The sequence below is a fragment of the Misgurnus anguillicaudatus genome, chromosome 16 (genome assembly GCF_027580225.2).
Source record: "Misgurnus anguillicaudatus chromosome 16, ASM2758022v2, whole genome shotgun sequence".
In the NCBI taxonomy this organism is placed as follows: Eukaryota; Metazoa; Chordata; class Actinopteri; order Cypriniformes; family Cobitidae; genus Misgurnus; species Misgurnus anguillicaudatus.
The window spans coordinates 29729918-29751144 of record NC_073352.2 but is presented as its reverse complement, the minus strand read 5'-3'; the positions used below and the strand labels follow the sequence as shown (position 1 = coordinate 29751144).

Genomic DNA, 21227 nt, shown 5'->3' with positions numbered 1-21227 from the left:
ATGAATTTTGCCTACTATAACAAGACATAAACCATACATCATTACTTCACTAATCATTTAGTCCATTTTTATTTTTATGGAATGGCACAAATGTGGTTCACAGTGTGTAGGGTGGAATGGGACAAATCTTTCTCCCTTCTTTCCCATCACGCACCTCACTGTGACCCGTCCTGACCGACACCATCAACCTCGCCTCATCTCTCTCCTCTCTGTCTACAGGCCAAAATAAAATGCTTTCCTTCATAGTCAGTTCACTTGTAAATGATGTGATTGTGACCGATTCGACATAGTTTTCCTCTCGTATTCCCTCTTTATCTGGCTGCCCAGAAGAGGAAGTGAATATGGCGGGAATGTGAGGGACGTTAAAGAGTGAACATGAAGAGCAACTTTTTGACCCAACTGACAGAGAAAGAGAGAGAGGATATGTGAAGCGTTTTTCACGCTTTAAGAGTTTCTTTAGTTCGTTGCTGTCAGATGCGAGTGAAAGCTCTTTCTCTGCGCACATTTCACACTCTCACTCGCCGCATTTGCATGTAAAAGCTCGCGGACAGCCCTGAATGCTCCTCGCTTCCAAGACGCCATGGCAACGGCAGAAAAGGTGCAAAATTCAGTCGGCTGAACTTAAAACAACTTTATTAAAGTGTCAATGATCAGAGAGGAGACACAGAAGCGCTCAGTGTTGGCCTCAAACTGCTGTTACACGCTCAAAAAACTTAATGAGCAGCTAAGAGCATTACGCTCTAAAGACTTGTTGACGGCATCTTGATGCTCACGCTTAAAGATTAATTCCCTGAAAATTGCAGGAATTTGACTGAAACACAGAGCCAGTGAGAAGTTTCAAATGCTAAACATCTCACAACCTATATTATAGCATTTAAGCAACTTCAGAAGTATACAACCAGTTTATAACCTCATTCACACAGGAAATTGGTCCCAGAAAACGTCTGTAAAATTGGCTGACAGAGAGGCTTCTGTGTGGACGCAAACACGTTCTGTAAATGTTCTGGGATCACTCCTGTAAAGCGGACCTAGTAACATTGCTGTAACATACACAGAAAGCATTTAGATGCAAAAAAATGCCGTAAAGGTGTGCCATTTCAACCATAAGTTATGGTTCAGCTTTTTGACAAAGAGATTTAAATCAACATTTACGTCAAGAAATGTCGGCAAGCAGAGATCAGGGAGTTTGTCACTACAGAACAGCGTGTCACACGCTCCTTATGACCAGTGTTGGGCAAGTTACTGAAAATTAGTAATTAGTTAGAGTTACTAGTTACTTCTTTTAAAAGTAATTGAGTTACTCTACAAGTTACTGTATATCAAAAGTAATTAGTTACTAGGGAAAGTAACTTTTAAGTTACTTTTGTGTCTGCTTTTTAAATGTAAATATGAACAGTACTGAACAGTCAAACAATAAAATTATATGAATGGGCTATTTTACACGTAAGACTAATATCACATACTGTAAGAGCCTATTTTGCTTTAGATTCAACCTTTGAATATTTTTTTTAGAAATTATCTTAATATGTACGCTTAGTTTAATGATGTATATCATTTAGACCATTTAGACAAATATTCTGTGTGTTTACAAAAATATCTAATGTGTTAAAATTGTGTAGTGTCTCTTTAAAAATTTTGGAGACAATTGAGTCAACATGTCATATTTTCTAAAATAAATTATTATTTTTCTGATTCCATATTTATTTTAATAAGTTAGAAACGTCTCCGCTGTGTCCTGCTGACAGGCGCGGTGCGCGTGCAGCAGGTGACGCAAATTATGGGTCCTCCGAAGGTTAGCCCGTCTCATTTCAGTTCTCTTCGCGAACTTCTGAGGCGTCCACCTTGAAAGACCGAGTGCTCACCTTTTTAGGTCGCATGCTTAGCAGGGCGCGGCCATGGAATTGGGACACAGCGTGTGAAGCTTGCGGTGGTAGTGCGCTCTTTGGTCATATATTGTTTGTATATGTTTTCTGTTGGATTTAAATGATACTCAGGATTAAAGGAAGATATTTAATCAGAAGACAGAGTACGTGGATGATTTTGTCAGACGGACACAGCGAGTGGATCGTTTTGTCGGATACGGAGCAAGTGAAACCAAAACTGAAACTTAATGCGCACTCACACATACTATGGAGTTTTAACAGTTGTCATCCCAGCAGGATTAAGCGCAGTGTGAATATTTTTCTGGAAACAACAATCGCGGATCGTTCTCTTCCATGAAGGCCGATGTAAACATCTAAGATATATATGAACATTTCTCAGATTTATTGCTTTTGTGGACAACAAATGCCAGTTAATGTCATTGGAATTGCATGGCAAAGATCATTTATAAACATGAGACCGGATGGATTATGACTTGAGCACAATTTTTAAATAAAGGTATGTTGTCCCGTTTAGATTTTTCATGTTCATTCTATACGCACTGTCAGCTATGATGAAGTTTAATGATTCATTGCGCCGCCCACCACGGTCATGCGACGTAAATCAAAAAATGTCTTGTCTGTAAGTGTTATTTTTTTTTACAAAATAGAGTAACGCGAGTAACGAACTCATTTAAATTTCAGTAATTGTAATTGCGTTACTTGATTTAAAAAAATACTTCGTTACATACTTGTTACTGATAAAAGTAGTGGAATTACAGTTACTCCCTTCACTGCTTATGACCTTGTCATAAACTAAAATGCATGTGCGTGGTTTCTAGAGAGAGAAATCACAGATAATTAGCAAACCTCCGACACTGTGAAAAAAATGTCACGTGTCTTTACGTGATCTTTACGGTATGTGTGTGAATGCACGCACAGCAGGGTTTCCTGCAGCACTTTGCAGTTCGGGCGGTCCGCCTAAGCTGGGAAACCCTACCGCCTTAACTAATTTTTTTGCTGCATAAAAGGCCGTCAAGTGCATCTCAGAAAATAGCGTGGACACGGTTCACTCCGCGAGCGGGCAAGCGCCACACGGCCGAATTGAGAAAGACGTGGTCCGGACCGTCACTGTCTGGAGGATAACTAGCCAGTTGATAAAACACGTGTCCGTGAGAACTGTAAGTGGACTTATGTTTTCGGTTTATTTAATCCTGTTATTGTATTAGTCTATAGTTCTTGCAAATTTAAAGTAAGGTTGCTGGTGATTTTGTTGTTTGACCAACCTGCTAGCTAGGTTTCACGTGCCTGTTGATTAGATATAATTGTTGAGCACTCTTGTTCACGTTATTTACTCCTTTAAGATAATGTAATTAATAGTGGGACATAATTAGTTTTTAACATAATTAGTTTTTAAATTAAGTTTTATTTGAGTGTTTTAAAGAAAAATAAAATATTTTAATTTTCATCATGGCGCGTACGCACCGCCCCTTTGATTGTCACGCCCCCTGTCACGCCCACCCACCAAACCCTACCACCTTAAATAACACATTTTCTGATGATTCCGAAAATCATTGGCAGTGTGAATGAACCACAAATCAACTAATCCCGGACGCATTTTCCGTGTGTTTTTTCCGTAATCTCTGTGTGAAAAAGTTTTTTGTAAGTTGGGCATTGTTATCCAAGTCTTCACACACCTTTGAGAAACATACAAATTAAAAATAAACAACAAACTCAAAAAAATTTTTTTTTAGGTATAAACCTGAATTAACCTGCAAATGAGCTCTTCTGTATATAACTCTTCTCTCTCACATGAACACACTATGGAAAAAATGAATGGACATCTGGAGGAGCCGGTAAATGAGATAACAAACTCGGACAATAATCACACCATAATCCTCCTTTGACAATACACAGCCAATCGAGAGAGAGAGACTGAGAAAGAAAGAGATGTGGAGGAGGAAAACAGGATTCAGAATATCTTGTAAGGATGAAGATCAGAGTCTTTGTGTTTGGTTACATCTTAGTGAGGCGTCCTGGGGTTTCTCCGTCCTCTCTGCTTTGTGTAATTAATGAGTTTCTGATTTATGCACATAACTAATAACAAACAACATTATAAATAAAGAGCAGCTCTAATGAAGCTTCCTCCAAATTACCCCCATGAGAGTTATAATGAGCAGAAGAAGCGCATCAAAGAGGACCAGAGTATCGACATCTCTGGAATGATGAAATATGAAGAACGCTAACAGACCTCAGCCATCTTTAACTTTACAAACATGTATATGATGAAAGACGATTTAAAGCGACTGCTCAAGTAAAACACAGAGGTAATGATTTTGTTAGTAAGACAAACAAACACCCTTTGGAAAATAGCAGCCGCTCATATATCTACACCAGTGGTCTGACAGCTGTTTATAAACACAAAACTAATTTTGTTTTAACAAGACTGCTTCAACAACACAGATGACACAAATAAACAAGTTACCAGTGTATAACATCCAAACCTTACAAACTAATTCCATATTAAATATCAGATTCTGTCATGCAAACATCATCTCGGTGCTCTCCAAACACTAATAACTAAGACCAATGTTTTCTGTGAGCGGCAACTCTCAACAATATTTTATTAACATTTAATTACACAATTAAACCTATAGCATTTCCAGCCTGATCTCACGAGAAATCGTTTGTATTTTATGAGTTGCCTAATTCGTATTAATTTGTACCAATATCAGTAAAACCGAAACTGATATGAAACCCCACCCCTAAGCCCAACATCGCAAAAGCAAATCATACAAAATGTATGAATGTGCTCGTATGAATTAATATGAATTCCCACCTCAAAATGCCATGAGATAGTGTTGAAAAAACAAAAAAAGATTTGCTGATTTTTCGTTAACATGTTCACATTACACATTTGACAGACACTTTTATCCAAAGCGACTTGCAGTGCATTCAAGGTATTCATTTTTTATCAGCATGTGTGCTCCCTGAGAGTCAAAGCCGCAAACTTTTGCACCGCTTATGCAATAACTTCTTTTCGAGGGCGCACAATGTAAAGCTCGTCAAAACATGTATTTAGCCCGTGCCCGTTGTGTTTGCCTCATCATGTCAAAATATGTGTTCGGCGCGTCATGTGAACCTGTGCATCACGTGTCTTGTCAAAATACATGCCTGCTGCAGACGCGTCTAAAGGGTTTATGACAAAAGAGACGCTCGCGTTTGCCAGAAACACGCTTAATCTCAGTTTAGTGTAATCAGAGTTTAGTGTTAAAGGGACATTCCACTTTTTTGGAAAATATGCTCATTTTCCAGCATTTTCCAGTTAAACATTTGATTCTTACGGTTTTGGAATCCATTCAGCTGATCTCCAGGTCTGGCGCTAGCACTTTTAGCATAGCATAGCACAATCCATTGAATCTGATTAGACCATTAGCATTGCGCCCGAAAATAGTCCCCTTGGTAAGTTTCAATAGGGCTTATTCGCAAACACCGGAAGTAGCTAACCGCGGCCATATTGTTGACATGACATCTGTCCTGCCCCTGGCCGCACGTAGATTTGAGTTGAGGGGATGAGTAGCCTAATGGCTTCCTCTTGTCGGTATCAAAAGAAGATAAGTTTGATTGGTGTGGACCCATATCAAATAGACCCAATAACCGATCCGTCCTTATTGCCAGCCGTAACTTATCCGGATATTTATAACTATATCGTTCATACAGTATCCGCATACATCATACAAGCACTAAAGGGCTGTTCACATTATAACGATAACTATAACGATAACTATATTAGCGTCCACATCACTAAACGATACGTTTATGCTAATTCACTCACGGCACTCGCGCAAATCACTTGCCTTTTAATATTGCTTGTAATAAAAACTTTTGCAGATGTCCTCAACACGCTGGATTTCGCGTAACTCTAAACAGTGAATCTAATAGTTTGTGTAATCTCTTACGTTTTCTACATGTGATAAAATGATGGGAACAGACTTTGCTATGAGGCATATATCCCTAACGCAGGGAGCTACACTGCGACCAAAATGGTCGCATATGCGACCTTTTGAACTGCCGTTGCGACCCTAATTTTTAATGGGTCGCAAATGTGCTACCTAATGTTTTAGACAATATGCTATGATTTATTATGAGCATTTATTAAAACATAAATGTGGATTTTAAGAATACGTTTTATAACGTGCTCTGAGCCATCAACACGTTGGCTTCATTTTGCGTGAAAGCACGTCGTGTCTCTCCCCATCAGTGTGCGTTTGCGTGCTCAGCTGTTTCTCAATGAATTGGGTGCGACGCAAGCGCAGTGTCTTCCATGTTTCTGAACTTGAGCAGAGGTCTTTCTTCACTGAGGACGCGGGACCCGTATGGTTCTGGGTTTATATTTTAAATGGTCTGTCGGGTCCGGTTAGGTCCTAGTTTAATTACTTTGGGTCCCAAGTCTGATTAATATTGAGTTTATAACCCGAGTCGATCGGAAAACGGCCATGAGCGCTACCGCGCTAAAGCTCGAGTGCAATTTAGCGTGCCTTCGGTTTCTATGGCGATGGTTCTTGTTACGACCACGCGCTGCGTTTTCTTTCTCACATGTATAATCATTTTAATAATCTTATTATTAATAAACCATATATTTTCTAAAACCATATCCATATTAAGTTTGCACAGATTGTAGCAAAAAAGCAGTGCTAATGTCAAGCCCATTGCACTAAACGAGCAAAGCAATGTAAAGTCTGTTACCGGTGTTGTGTCGAACTCAGTTCCCCCTATGTTTCCCTTTAGTGTAGTGCTTTTATAGCGTTTTCATCACGTTATCATAATACAATTTATTAAATATTTCATACATTTGACAGTTTTCTATTAGGGTATTTCTTTTAAAATATAGCCTGTCTTTTTCTTTTTTTTCCCTTTACTGGTTGTTTTAAAAATGTAATGTTTGCATACATAATTAAATAAATATTATACATATAATATGATTCATACTGTAAAAATAATTGACTTACCATTAAGAACAATATAGATACATTACAGAAATACACACATATACATCTCAGTAGCCATTAAAACTTTAAATATATAAGTAATAAAACCTATAACGTGATAAAAACGCCATAAAAACACTACACTGAAGGGAAAAAATAGGGGGAACAGACTTCGACACAACACCTGGACAGCAAGTAGATTTGAAAATAAAATAAGTGGAATAATACTATTGAAATAATAAGTGGATTAAGCTTTTTAAATCGGCAAGAGAGAAATAGAAAGATAGAGCAGAAGAAGCAGTTAAAAGTGCCTATTTAATAGAAATTATTACCATTATAACATCAGTCATAACATCAGTCACATTTATAATCTATAGACCTGCACTGTCTATTAATATACTATACATAGTATTGTATTATATTGAGTTTGATAAAAGGGGTCTAATTGCTTCATATATCAGTGCAAAAACAGTGTTTTCGTGGTGCTTTGACAAACAGTGTCAGCTTTGTTAATGGCAAAGAAAGTTTGGAGTGTTTAGATTAATGAAATATAATGTGAAATTAATATTAATTTTCAATAAATCAAAGTATTGTGTTGTGTCACACATTATTAGTTCTTCGTCATATGTATAGTAGACCATTATTTGTCAGTGGGTAATGATTGCCCTTTTTACCGGTTACCACCAACAAGTAAATTTCATGGAAACACTGACTGCAACGTTTAAGAAAACAATGCGGCATGTAGTTTAAAAGATGGCAAGTAAAATAAAAAGCATATCTGTATGCAATACAGTTTCATTATTGTTCATTATTAACCAGAGCGCCTTAATATAACTTGAAAAAAATATGTGCGACCAAATCATATTTTGCGCCAGTAACTGAAAACGTTGGTCGCGCAAGTGCCACAAGTGGAAAAGGTTAGTGTAGTTCCCTGTAACGTTACCTGTGGTAAAATGATGGGGACAGACTTTGCTGTTTGAAGTCTCTCCTTCGCTGGTTCAAGTCCTCTGTCTCCTTCCTTTCATGTTTTCTGACAGTCTGTATCGCATAAAAACTAATTCCGGGGTTCTTATTTTTTATTCCGGGGTTCTTATTGCTGTTGTTAGAACAGCCGTGTATTACACCACACACCATCGATGGCGCTGTTTAAAAAAAGTACATCTATAATACCATGGATAATACCAACGCTGCCTCGCTTGTTAATTGACAGACTGACAGGTGTCGTGGTTTTTATGTCAACAACATGGCCGCCGTGAACATTGATGACGTAGATCGAATAACTCCTATAGCAGGGGACTATTTTCGGGCACTGCGTAATATCATCATGCCTGCAGCTGCCATGTACATCAGCAAAGTCCTTGATTATTACGCCAGAATGAGAGTATATATATATTCTGCCTAGAAAATCGCAACTTTTAATTTTCCGTCTGTCTTATTACACAATGTAAATACAGAAGAGTCAAGTTCCAAATAGGAAAAATATCGAAACTCTGGTTATTTTTTAGCGCGATGCTAATGGTCTAATCAGATTCAATGGATTGTGCTAAGCTATGCTAAAAGTGCTAGTGCCAGACCTGGAGATCAGCTCAATAGATTCCAAAACGGTAAGAATCAAATGTTTAACCATAGGGGAGCTGGAAAATGTGCATATTTTCAAAAAAGTGAAATGTCCCTTTAAGTTAGTTTTTAGAGTATTTTGTAAACGTGAGCGTCTCTTTTATCATAAACCCTTTTGACGCGTGTGCAGCAGGCACGTATTTTGACATGACGCATGATGCACATAGGTTCACATGACGCACCAAACAAATATTTTGGCATGACAAGCGACACACATGACACTCTGCAGTTCAAACACATATGAATTCGCGCCCCTTGGAAGAAGAGAAATCACTGTCCGCCACTGTATAAAAATAACAACTGTATATATAGACAGGGCTTTATATAAAAATAACAACACCACCGCGTTTCAGCCCAGACCGGCCTTCGTATGGGTTTTTGAATACTAGCCATTTGGATTGCTACTATTGTGCAATGTATAAACTGTATAGTTACTATTGCCATATAAAAACTCACAATGTATACAATGCAAGCATTTGCCCAGAAAAATTCAAATAAAACCAGATGGCCTCTATATCATCGCTGCATGTGCCATACATCTTTTATGCCTTATAAAGGTATTACATTTCTTTCACTACTCCACAAGAGAAAGTCACTTACATGAGGATGCATAAACAATATCTGAATTTTAATTTTTAGTGAACTATCCCTTTAAAAAAGGATAAAAAACGGAGCCAACCAGTGTCTGACTGTTATTGAGTTATGAGCAAAGCCGCCCCTGGATTCATATTCACAGCTCAACATCACGTCCTGAAACCATATGGAAGACATTATCATCGGTAAGCAGGTTTTGTTGCTCCAGCTCTAATTTTTGGAGGCTGTTTCAAGGATTTTGAGACACACAATCCTGGCGACTATGCAAACAGTGAAATAACATTTCGAGCTAATACAGTCGCACACACACTTAATGTGCAGGGCAGACAGGTCAGTTGACTGTCAGAAGATCAAGCTTAAAAGTCACTGATCAACTCCAGATGACCAATAAAAGCAGACGCACACACGCCTCGAAAACACCTGAAGCACAGGTCCGAGATCAGATTCCACTCACTCAAAGGCAAATTTAATAAACGCAGGGCTGGTTTAGAATCAGATCAGTAGAAGAGAGACGTCACGTGTAAAATAATCCAGACGTAAAGTAACCACACATGAAAACTGAACTGTTGCGAAGACACACGATCTGTCTCGTGTTACAGGACTAAAATCAGTTTCATTTAAGTGGTTAAACCCGACAGCCAGAAATAACAACACTTTTTATCCATACGTGAATCTGAAAATAGTTTACTGACCAAAGAGAAACACAAAAGCATGCCTGCAGGTGTGTGTGTGTGTGTGTGTATGTGTGTGTATGTGACACTGCTGTATAAAGCCTGTCGCATCGCTAATCCACCACTGTCCCTTCTTAGATGCATGATGGGAAATAATAAGCATATCATGATTTGCGTCACATGGTTGTCAGCTGTCACACATACAAAGACGACACACAGAGAAGACACACATGCAGACACACACACACACAGCATTCGCAAAGAGGAACCTGCTGTGACCACACAAACTGATGTTAATTCATAATCCCAAAGCACCAACCACACACACACAATCATTTAAGCCTTTAGATTAAACAAGCTATGAGATCATAAATTTAGTGTCCAAACTTTTGGCCAATAGTGGATTAATGGTTAAAAATGTCATTCATATAAAATAAAAAAACAAAAAGGTCAGTGTGACATCATCTTTTACGCACTTACATCAGAGTGAGATTTGACGGACAAAGGTGTGACCCTAAATTCAAATCAAGCTGAATTGAGTGAGTTTATTCACAAAGTCACTTCCTGTAGAGTGACCCCAAACACACCCATAAATCACTGTCACCCGTCAATATAACACACACACAATACGCTCACCATGCGTCTCTACACACTCTCACGCTGACAGACAGACAGACAGAAAGTGTTAGAAGACGCAATCATGCTGAGTTTGTAAAACTGCAGCTCAAAACACACGCAGCTGTTTTTAATCATGCATGTGAGTGCATGCGCCTGCGCATAATACAACCGCATTTCTCTCTTTTTAAAGTTTCACTGTTCCAGCATATGATGACGGCTTCTGTCAGTATTTAACTGCGCTAACACTTAAGAAAACATCCATTTCTGTGTGCACGAAACAAACACATCCAGCTCTCGAAATGTATGCCAGAAAATAACGAAAAGATTATGTTTAGTGGTGTTTGTTAAGTCAAGCATCAGCTTTATTTTGCTTAAAATTGATGGTTTGTTTAAATCTACAATAACTACACAGAATCACGAATGACCCTTAAATCATGCATTGTTGTGTGATATTACTTTTCTAAGCAAACAGATATTCATCTAGGACTGTGTTACAGAAATCTCCTTATTTACGATTTGACAAGTTTAATGTTTTAACTTTGATTCTCTGTAAAAAAGGGCCCTGGTGAACAATAAAATCATTTCAATATCGGAATATTTTCAGTTAAGATGATGAACTGGAGGAGAGAGAGAGATACAGAAGGAAAAAGAGATCACATTCTGCCTGAAAACACTTGCTACCCTCACAAAAAAAGTCCTATGAGTGTCAGATTATAATTTTAAGAAACTTTAAGTTCCTCTGTGGCGTTTTTATTGTTTATATGTCTATGTAGTATTTTTTATATGCTTTAAGACAAACCATGTGCAAATTCAATCATTCAACACCATCGCTAAGTACTTTTTCCATAAAATTTGAGTTTTTCAAGGACAGACTCATTCTTGTGGTTTGAAATGGCCTTGGTTTTCTGAATCGCAAACACAGGTGAACGAGTTGATCAGTAGTTCGAGCCATAGATATGTATAAATACAGCATAGACTCGCTCTGAATCTATCACTGTACAGCTGCTTCAGCTCTACTTCTGAGCATGCTCAAACCTGTTAACATCAGCGCTAAAAGTAATTAATGCTAAAAACGCTGTGAAACCGAACTTAGCAGCTAGCTTAGTGTAGCATCTATGTACGTTATTAGGGGTAGTGATAGGCCAATATATTGCAGAGGCAAATATTTTGATTTTTTTCTTATCGGCATCGGCCAATAAATCTTTTCAATCGGCCAGTAAATTTCTCTATTACTCAAATTTTTTGTTTGTAATAAAAAGACACTCAGTGTCACTCAATGTAAAGCCAAACTCTGACAGACAGTAAAATGACCAATCACTATTCACTTTTTAACATGACGTGTTTAACGTGTGTTTTTAACACACTGGTTCAACACACTGATCTACATAAATGACTGGATTGCGCATAGAACGCTTGACGTAACAGCATGAGGTGAAGCCAGCGCAGAGTTCGAGCCACCATCTTGGTCTAGCCAACCGGCAGAGAGCGTCATTAACTTCCATTCAAAATCATGTTTTAAATTCACCCGCCTTACAGCGTATCAGTCATGCAAGATTATTTTAGGATACGTGTACGTAAATTAACTGTTATTTCTGATGTTATTTGCAATGTTTATGTTTTAATCGAGCAGGAAATGGATTTATAAAAAAACGTTAAGGTGTGTGTGTCTGCTGCGTTCTGTTAATGACACGAGTATAAATAAAGGTTTTTTTGACATTCAGCTACACAGTCAGCGTTATTTCTCTAAATAAGTTTAGGTAACTTGTAAGTTTAGATAACATAATTACCAAAAACCAGCAAATTATTGCATACACATACGGAACAAAGTATGATTATTTATTTAGATTTCAGAATGAGCACGTACGTCATTAATACCAAATATGCTGCGGTTTGTCTGCTGATTTTATACAGTATGAAGATGAATGTATAATAACTGATTAAAAACTAAAATGTACAACTTTCAGTAAATAACTATGTACATGCTTAGGACGTTTGTGTTGTAATAATGTACAGGGTAACTTCAGATATAAAAACGAAGACTAGTAAAGTGATGTTTTATCATTAAAATCTGATCGCGTCCATTAATAGAACGTTTGGGTTTACCAACATGGCAGCGCGGTGGCTTCACAGTTGTGACGTCATGCGCAATCCAGTCATTTATATAGATTAGTGGTTCAACACCCTTATTTAAAAAGTACTGTGAGATGTCAGATCCACATTAATTATCTCTTGTAAATATGCTTTAAGTCCTTTAAATCCTTTAAATTGGCTCATGTCGGTCAATCAGCTTTCTTAATATCGGTATCAGCCATAAAAACTCCATATCGGTCGACCACTAATTAGGGGTGGAACAGTACATTAATATAGATTGATGCATCGATTAAAGTCGCAATGAAACTGAAATGAAAAACTATATATATATTTTTAATATTGTGGTATTATTAACAAATGGCTTATCTGAGAGCATCATTACTTTTTTTTAAATTTGTGTGTGCTCATAATCTTTAATCAAAAATGCAAATCTCCTTCCCTCCTCAAAACGATCTCTCTTCACTTCCGGTCAAAAGTATGGCAGGTGGGCGGGGTCTGGGAGAAGATCGCAGCGATTAGCAATTAGCAACACGACCCAACTTCAAACGATCCAATCAGATCTTGATGGACAAATTCAAATCCAGCCCTGCCTTATTTCATCTCAAAAGCCGTTTCATTCGGATATACGTCACCATGAGGAAAATAAGGCAATCGCTACTTCCGTTTCATGGCGACTTTAATGTCTAATGATGTCGATATAAGGTACCTTTATTTTGACACTCTCCGCATCCTCATTCCTTGACGCATACAGTTTCGTTAAAATGCACATTTTCATTTATGTTCGTTGTGACTGCTACTGGAGGCAAATCGTGGGTTTGGAAATGTTTTGTATTTGGAAAATGTTTTGGACCAGAAAATCTTTGCCAGCACCAGCTGAAACACCATTAAAGACTTTGACTGTTACCATCATAAACTTGATTTTGTGTGACATATTTTCTCTCATTATTTATTTTTCTTTATTAAAAAAAAAGTTTACTTTTTTCTTAGTTTGTTGTTGTAAATGTCCCAATTGGGACAGAGATTGTTTCATTTAATTAATCATTCATGTTATATATTTTAGTTGCATTCGTGAGAATTAACATGTTTTACTGCATTTGAATAGACACACATACACACTAAAGAGGGTCCAGGCACATTTATGATGAATTACCTTAGCACACCGTAGCTGACACAAACCATGGCATTTCCTCAATAAACAAAAGAAAGAAAACAAAACAGTTTTGGCCGTACTAATGTTCACTCTTTCTTCTGGAACAGAGAACACGCCTTTCAAGAAGCTATTTTCAAAACTATAACACAAAGCACATTTCCTCGGACCAAGCAGAGATCTACTGCACCAGAGGAAAAAATCCAATTTATAAATGCGAATCATCAAGCCTATAATAACATAACATTTTCAGTTCCAGTTGAAATTTCCAAAACACATATATAGAATCACATTTGTTTTTCATTTGAGGAGAGGCCTGCGCACACAAACCCACAAGCCCAGTGTAGGATTTCATCTGGGTACTGCAGCAGAGAGTTTAACTCTATCCCTCGAGGGAGAGTTCAGCGGCAGCGACACAGATGCGACGCAATGTACCAACTGAACACAGAGATTAGATTTCACTTTTGGAGATTTCTCTACTTTCCTGCTTACTCTGCTCGGCCCCATCTGAAAATACATTTCTATTCACTGAGACTTAGTGGGTCAGCTGAATTTAATGGTCACTTATTGCCTGTTCATGCAAAGCTGGTGGTACAAAGCAGAATCTCATGGACCACCCTGCTCCAACATCGCCCGGAGCGCTCAAAGCCCGGATAATTTCTCTCTCTCTCACTCTCTCTCTCTCTCTGTGGGGGACAGGTATCTGAATCCCACACGCTCATCTCCACCACTCATTTTCCTTTCAATTGCTTTGCCTGCCTTTTCTTGGCCAGAAAACCATTTTAATAAGAAAGAACCGGCCAACACCATCCTGTGGATTCAGGTTATTAATATCTGCAATCACACTGTCTGAAAGTGCTGATAAGGGAGCCTGGTTTACTCACAGCAGGAACCCGAAGATTTACCCAGCGTTCCTCACTCTCTGCCAGAGTAACTCAAAAAACAGCAAGCTCTTTTCTCCGAGATTAAGACCTGTGCTCTCTCAGAGCTGAAACAATACATCTTGCCTGCCAAAAAACAAAGCCTGCATTCTCAAGTGCAAAGCAATTTATACTTAATACAACCCAGATCATCTAAAAAAAACTAGGGAAAAACAACAGGAACTTTAGTAATGCACATACGGTTATTCAACACTAAAGTTGTTTTTTTTATATTCTGTGTGTTTTTTCCATCACATTCACACAAATGACTTCAGCACATGTTTCAGATTATATTCCCTTGGACTTCTCTTCACATAATATGCAGGAGCCATCAAAAACACAGACACCTTTATAAAACGCCAATGGTTACTCACCTCTGCATGCTGCGTTCTGGGCTGGTTTGCGTCTGCTTCAATGGCGTACACGTCCAGCGAGTACAGGTTTGAGCCTTGCTCTCGGTCCAGTTCTGCAGCTGTTTGGATCACCCCGGTGTGGCGGCCGATAGTGAAAAGCCGGCCAACAGCCTTCCCTTCACTCTGAACTGAAACAATAAAAAACTCCACCTTAGCACCAGTTCCACGTGGACTGGAGGCATCCAGTGAGATGACGTTGGTTCCGGGCGGTTGGCCTTCTTTCAGTATTGTGATGTACTTGGGTTGAGAAAAAACTGGCCCATCTGTACCCTGAAGGATGATTGTGAGCTCGGTTCGTGAGGTCTTGCGGTCTGAGCCGTGATCTGTTGCAGACACGGTCAGACTATATATGAGTTTTGAGGGCACGAGTTGAGACGCTAGTCTGATATCCCCACTATAACGATCCATGATAAACGTATCAAAATCTCCTCTTACTAGCTCATACTCCACCTCTCCATTCGGACCTTCGTCGGGGTCAAAGGCCACGACGGTCGTAAGAATGGAACCAATCACAATGTTTGATTCAGCCACTAAGGCATTCTGGGAGATAAATACAGGCAAATTGTCATTCTGGTCTGTCACCCATATAGTCACATTCTTTAGAGCAAAACGGCGAAACTCAGCGGGTACAGCCTGGTCTGTCGCTTTAATGGTCAGCTCAAAGATGTTGGAGAACTCTCTGTCAATTTCCCCATATGTGTAAATAACTCCAGACACTGGGTCAATGCGGAAATGACCACCCCTTGGCGTCTGCTGCACGACTGAATATTCCAACTGACCGTTTATGTCAGCATCTGTATCGCGAGCTGTTATAGTCATGACAGAGGTAGATTGGGGAAGATTTTCAGGGATGGACTTAAAAATGTCTCCTGGAGTAAAAACAGGAGGATTATCGTTAAAGTCTCGTACATGAATGATGACAGGAATAAAGGATGACCTTGGTGGCCTTCCGTTGTCTCTGGCTGTGACATTGAGTTTGTACAAAGACTGGGTCTCAAAATCCAGTTTTTTAACCAGGAATATACTGCCAGTATTAGGACTAATGCTGAATGTACCGTGGTTGTTTGTGGCAGAGATACTGAATGTGATGTCAGCGTTGGAACCCGAGTCAGAGTCTGTAGCGGTTATAGAGGCGACCAGCTCCCCAATCCGCATGTTCTCCAAAACATCCACTGTTAGGGTAGGTTTGGGAAACAAGGGCGAGTTGTCATTTTCGTCCAGAACAGTGATGCTCAACACACAAGTGGACGACAGGGGCACAATGCCAGAGTCCTCAGCTATAATTTTCAGGGAGTAAAAGGGTGTTGTCTCATAGTCTAGTTTTCCCACTAGAGTAACTTGACCAGAATTGCTGTCAATGCTAAATTGTTTTTCCTCATTTCCCTCCGCAATGTTGTACTGAACAAGGCCGTTTTTATTTTCATCTACATCTGAGGCAGACACTCTGAGCAGTTGTGTTGGATTCTGGGCTGATTCAGAGATAGAGGCCTGAAAGACGTCTTTTGTAAATTTTGGTGGGTTGTCATTGATGTCCTGTATGTATACTTGAACTTTGGCCTGGTCTTTGAGAGGTTTGGGAAGGCCCTGATCAGAAGACATGACATTGAAACTGAATACTGCGGCACCTCTTTGTCTCATGAGAGACTCACGGTCAAGCTGAAGCGTGCTGGTGATCTCGCCCGTGATGGTGTTAAGCTCAAAGTTTGACTGTGGGGTTTCAAACGAGTAACGAACCTCACTGTTTGGTCCAAAATCTTTATCTTCTGCGAAAACCCGCCCAACCGGCGAGCCTCGTTTTTGCTCCTCCTCAAAATGGAAAACATAATTTGTGCTATTAAAAAGCGGACGGTTATCATTGACATCATCAAGGAGTACAGTCACATTAATGTTGGCGCTCAAAGGCTCAACAGCTCTGTCTTTGGCCACCACTAATAAACTGTATCGATCTTGTACTTCTCTATCTAAATCTGCTTTAATATATAACTGTCCATCGGGGAAGATCCCAAACACATCATTTGTGTTACCGCTAATAATGTCATACACAATTTCACCATTGAGCCCCGAGTCTTTATCAGTGGCCTCAACTTTAAAAAAACGACTGTTTACCGGCTCCGATTCCAAAATGGTGACCTCATATGAGAGCTGATCAAATATCGGCGCATTGTCATTGACATCATACACACTTACAGTGAGGACGAGACTAGAGGTGTGCTGCGGAATACCAAGGTCGGAGGCCACAACCTCTAACTGGTAGGAGCTAGTGGTGACTTCTAGAGGGCCAGTGAGTGTGATTAATCCGTGTTTCTCATGGATGTGAAACAGGCCTTTAGGATTCTGTTTGAGGCTGTACACAATCACACCATTGGTCCCCTCATCTGGATCAGAGGCTTTTGCTTGGAATATTTGGTGACCCGTGGCCCAGTTCTCCACAGCGCTGACATGCTCAACCGTGTGAATGAAATGGGGGGCATTATCATTCAAATCTTTTACGGTGATGTTAACTAATGCATCCCCTGTAACCTCCCCACCCCTAGCAATTACTCTGAGCTGGTAAAATGCCTGCTCTTCCCTGTCTATCAGGCCTGAAGCTGTGATTTGCCCTGTGGCACTACCAATTGCAAACAGACCCCGCTGGTCCCCTGATGCTATCAGATAAGTGATATTTGTGTTCAGATCCACTGTGGTGGCTGACACAGTGCCTATAATGGTGCCCACAGCCACATTTTCAAACATAACAAAGCTGTATTCTTTCTGACTGAACACAGGAGGGTTATCCTGCGTGTCTACTACAGTGATGGTGACTATAGCCTGTACGTGTGAACGTAAACCCCCTCCATCTGTTGCTGTGACCTGTAGCTGATAGGCAGTTCTTTCTTCTCTATCTAGAGGCACTAGGGTTGTGATTTTACCCAAATTGCTGTTGATGTGGAACTTTGAAGAGTCACCAGCAGTGATGGCATATTTAACAGTGCCATTTCGGTCCAGGTCAGGATCGGAAGCTGACACTGACGTGACGAATGAGCCAGAAGGCTCATTTTCTTTTATATTAGCAAAATACTGCACAGGATAAAACACTGGGCTGTTATCATTAACATCCTTAATTGTGACATTAACTTTGCAGAGAGAAAATAGTGGGGGTGTGCCTGCATCTGTGGCTTTGATGTGCAACACATAGGAGCTTTCCTCTTCTCTATCTAGCTCTGTAGCTGTGCTCAACCGTCCTGATGTCACATCTAACCTAAACAGATTTTGAATGCTCACAGGTGTTTCAGGGTCAAACGAGAAACGGACCGTGCCATTGGCCCCTAAATCTGAATCTGTGGCGGACAGCACCACGAGCTCCGAGCCAGATGGAGAATGCTCAACTAAGGAGATGTGATACGTGCTTTGAGCGAATGTGGGAACCTGGTCATTGACATCTGTGATTTTCACTATCAGTTTGGTGTAGGAGATTTTTGGCTGCAGGCCCTGGTCTTTGGCACTGATATTCAGAACTACTTCAGATGCTATTTCCCTATCGAGAGCTGCAGCGCTGGTAACCAAACCGCTGTTCTCACTGATGGCAAACCACCCCAAACTGTTTCCAGACACCAGTGAGTAGCGCAGATTGGCATTCTGCCCAGAGTCTCCATCTGTGGCTGAGACCCCTTTAATGTAGCTGCCTTTAGGAATGTCCTCACTAATGTCTACTCTATACACAGCTTCCTGAAATATGGGCGGATGGTCGTTAATATCATTCACAAATATAACAAGACTGGCAAAGGAGGAGCGTGCCACGGGCCTGCCATTATCCGACACAGAAACGGTCAAATTGTAGGAGGAGATTCGCTCTCTGTCTAACACACTGGCCACTTTGATTAAACTCAGATTAGGGACTGGCGAACTATGCACTTCGAAGTGCCTCTGTTCGTTTCCGCCAAGTATAGAGACGGATATATTGCCATTAGCAGTGGCCGAATCAGAGTCTGAAACTGTCAGTAATGCTACTACAGTGCCCACCTGAGCGTTCTCGTCCACAGATGCGAATTTAGAGGTTGTGGGGAAATAGCGAAATTTAACAACAGGGTCATTGTCATTAACATCAACTAATTTAATAGTTGCTTCTGACCGGCCTGACAGAGATGGAGTGCCATTGTCCACAGCATGTATCGTAAGGGAATACTCTTTCCTGGTCTCATAATCTAATGCCTCTTTAATAATAATAGTTCCAGCTTTAGGGTCTATCTGAAATGGAGTTCCCTCATCTAAAAAATAGCTAATATCAGCATTTGCTCCCTCATCCAGGTCTTTGGCTGTTAAATGTAAAACGCTTGAGCCAATGGCTGCATCCTCAAACACCTTTGTCTGATACTGATCCTGGTCGAAAGCAGGCGGATTGTCATTGATATCCTGAATGGTGACGTTAACCTGTAGATAGCCAAACTTTTTGGGTTCTCCTTTATCCTCTACCTGGATGAGGAGCTGGTAGAATGGGGTAATTTCTCTGTCCAATCCCCCCGTGGAAACGAGATGCAAAAACGCGCCCTCCCCGCTCGGGTTGACCGTGATATCCAAGCGAAACTTTCTCTGCTCGTTCCCGCTCACGATTCGGTACGTTGTGTGATCGACTCCGTTACTTCCGATGTCAGCGTCTGTCGCCGTGTCCAGAATCACCTGCCGCCCGCTGCTCGCGTCCTCTTTAAATGACACGACGATCGACGCGTCTGGAAACACGGGCGCGTTGTCATTTATATCCAGAACCACGATACGAACTTCAGTGGGGTAAGTCGGCTGACTGGAAAGAACCACCACATTGATGATGTTGCTGGGAAGAACTTCTCGGTCGATCACGGAGGAAGTGTAAATGACACCAGTCGTGGCGTTTATGGAGAAAAGTTTGTGGTGTTCGCTAAATCGATATGTGAAAGTGGGTTTGGTCTCGATGGTGCCCACGTAAGTGCCCACCGGCTGCTCTTCAAAAACTTTAAACTCCTGCCGAACCTGACTGGAGAGCGAGCACCTTAAAAAAGTCCATACGATGAATAAAATGAGGTAAAAATTGTCCAGAGATCTCCCCGAAAGCGCCATAATCACAAATCCAGTCAGGGTTTTCCCTAACCTGACACATTCACCTCACATTAAAAACATCATATCCCAGAAAGACAGAAAAACTTTTCCAAACCGGATCCAAAGTAGCACCAAAGACTTTACACCTCGTATAATTCCCCAGCGTTATCCTTGAAATAACTTTTAAACTTTCTGTGAGGTAAAATCCTGTCAGCATTCATCCAGTAAAACTCACAGCGTTCCTCTCACGAGCAGGGATGAAGTTTCCATTGTGCAGAACAGAAAAAACTATTCGTGAAGAAAATCCTCAGGAATACGCAGTGTGTGGACACACGTGAAGTTTTCATGAGTAAAATAAATGAGTTGTGAATAGATTCATCTGCTTGTGAACCGGGACGTCCCGCAGAATAACGGTGACCAAAGTTCACTTTACTGTCCTGACTGAGAACAAAAGCCCGAGCTGAGAAAACACCCGCCTTCCCGGCTCCCTATTGGTTCTCTGTGTCTGAGCCCGCCCCACTCTGGCTCCCCGTTCTATTGTAAAATCATTGAGTCTACTGATGATTGGATAAGGGACGTGTCAATCATGTAGAGAGCGAGCATTAGAAGAGTTGCGCTCCAGGTATTGAATGTACCGTTATACGCCTATAATAACACACATTTACACACAACGCTTGTTTTAAACAATATTTTAAAGAATTTTGAACACTTAAAAAAAAATTATGACTTGCATTTGTTTTGACTGTTTATATTTGTCTAATACAATTATTTGTATTTGTCTTACTTTTATGAAATTAATGAGTTTATATGTTCAAACCTTTTTGGTGCTTTGGTCAAGATTGTTAAAATTACAAGAAAAATCAGCAGATTATATATTGTATTTTATTTAAATTATCGGATGAAAAGGCATGATTTAAATTAATTAAACTCATGCTCGACTAGGAAACAGGTCCTGCATTTCATTATTTCAATTATTAATAACAAAAAGGCACAACAGTTTTGCTTTATGAAATCTCCCCACAGTTTGTATGCAGATTAACACGCGAGTGGTACCATCTAGCGGTGATGTGAAGTACTTTAAAGTTCAAATGATGTTTATTGCAATTGTTAAGAATTAACAAATATATATATAATATTAATAGGTAAGAATAAGTAGGAATACCAGTTCAATAAACATTCAAAACTGTGCTCCAAAGGTTAAAACTATTTTATTTTTTTGTAGGCTATTTCTTAGCCTATTACAATCATCATACTGCAGAATAA

The 21227-nt window shown here is 39.9% G+C and overlaps 1 protein-coding gene across 1 annotated transcript in view; it reads right to left on the bottom strand.

Annotated features, from left to right (window-relative positions):
* Positions 1–20407, bottom strand: part of fat4 (FAT atypical cadherin 4) — a 99003-nt gene extending 78596 nt beyond the window's left edge. Inside the window, exon 1 of the mRNA XM_055177466.2 lies at positions 14880–20407. Within this exon, the coding sequence (XP_055033441.2) occupies positions 14880–19985 (5106 nt within the window). The 5' untranslated portion in view covers positions 19986–20407. The remainder of the gene's footprint in view (positions 1–14879) is intronic.
* Between the last annotated feature and the right edge of the window lie 820 nt (positions 20408–21227).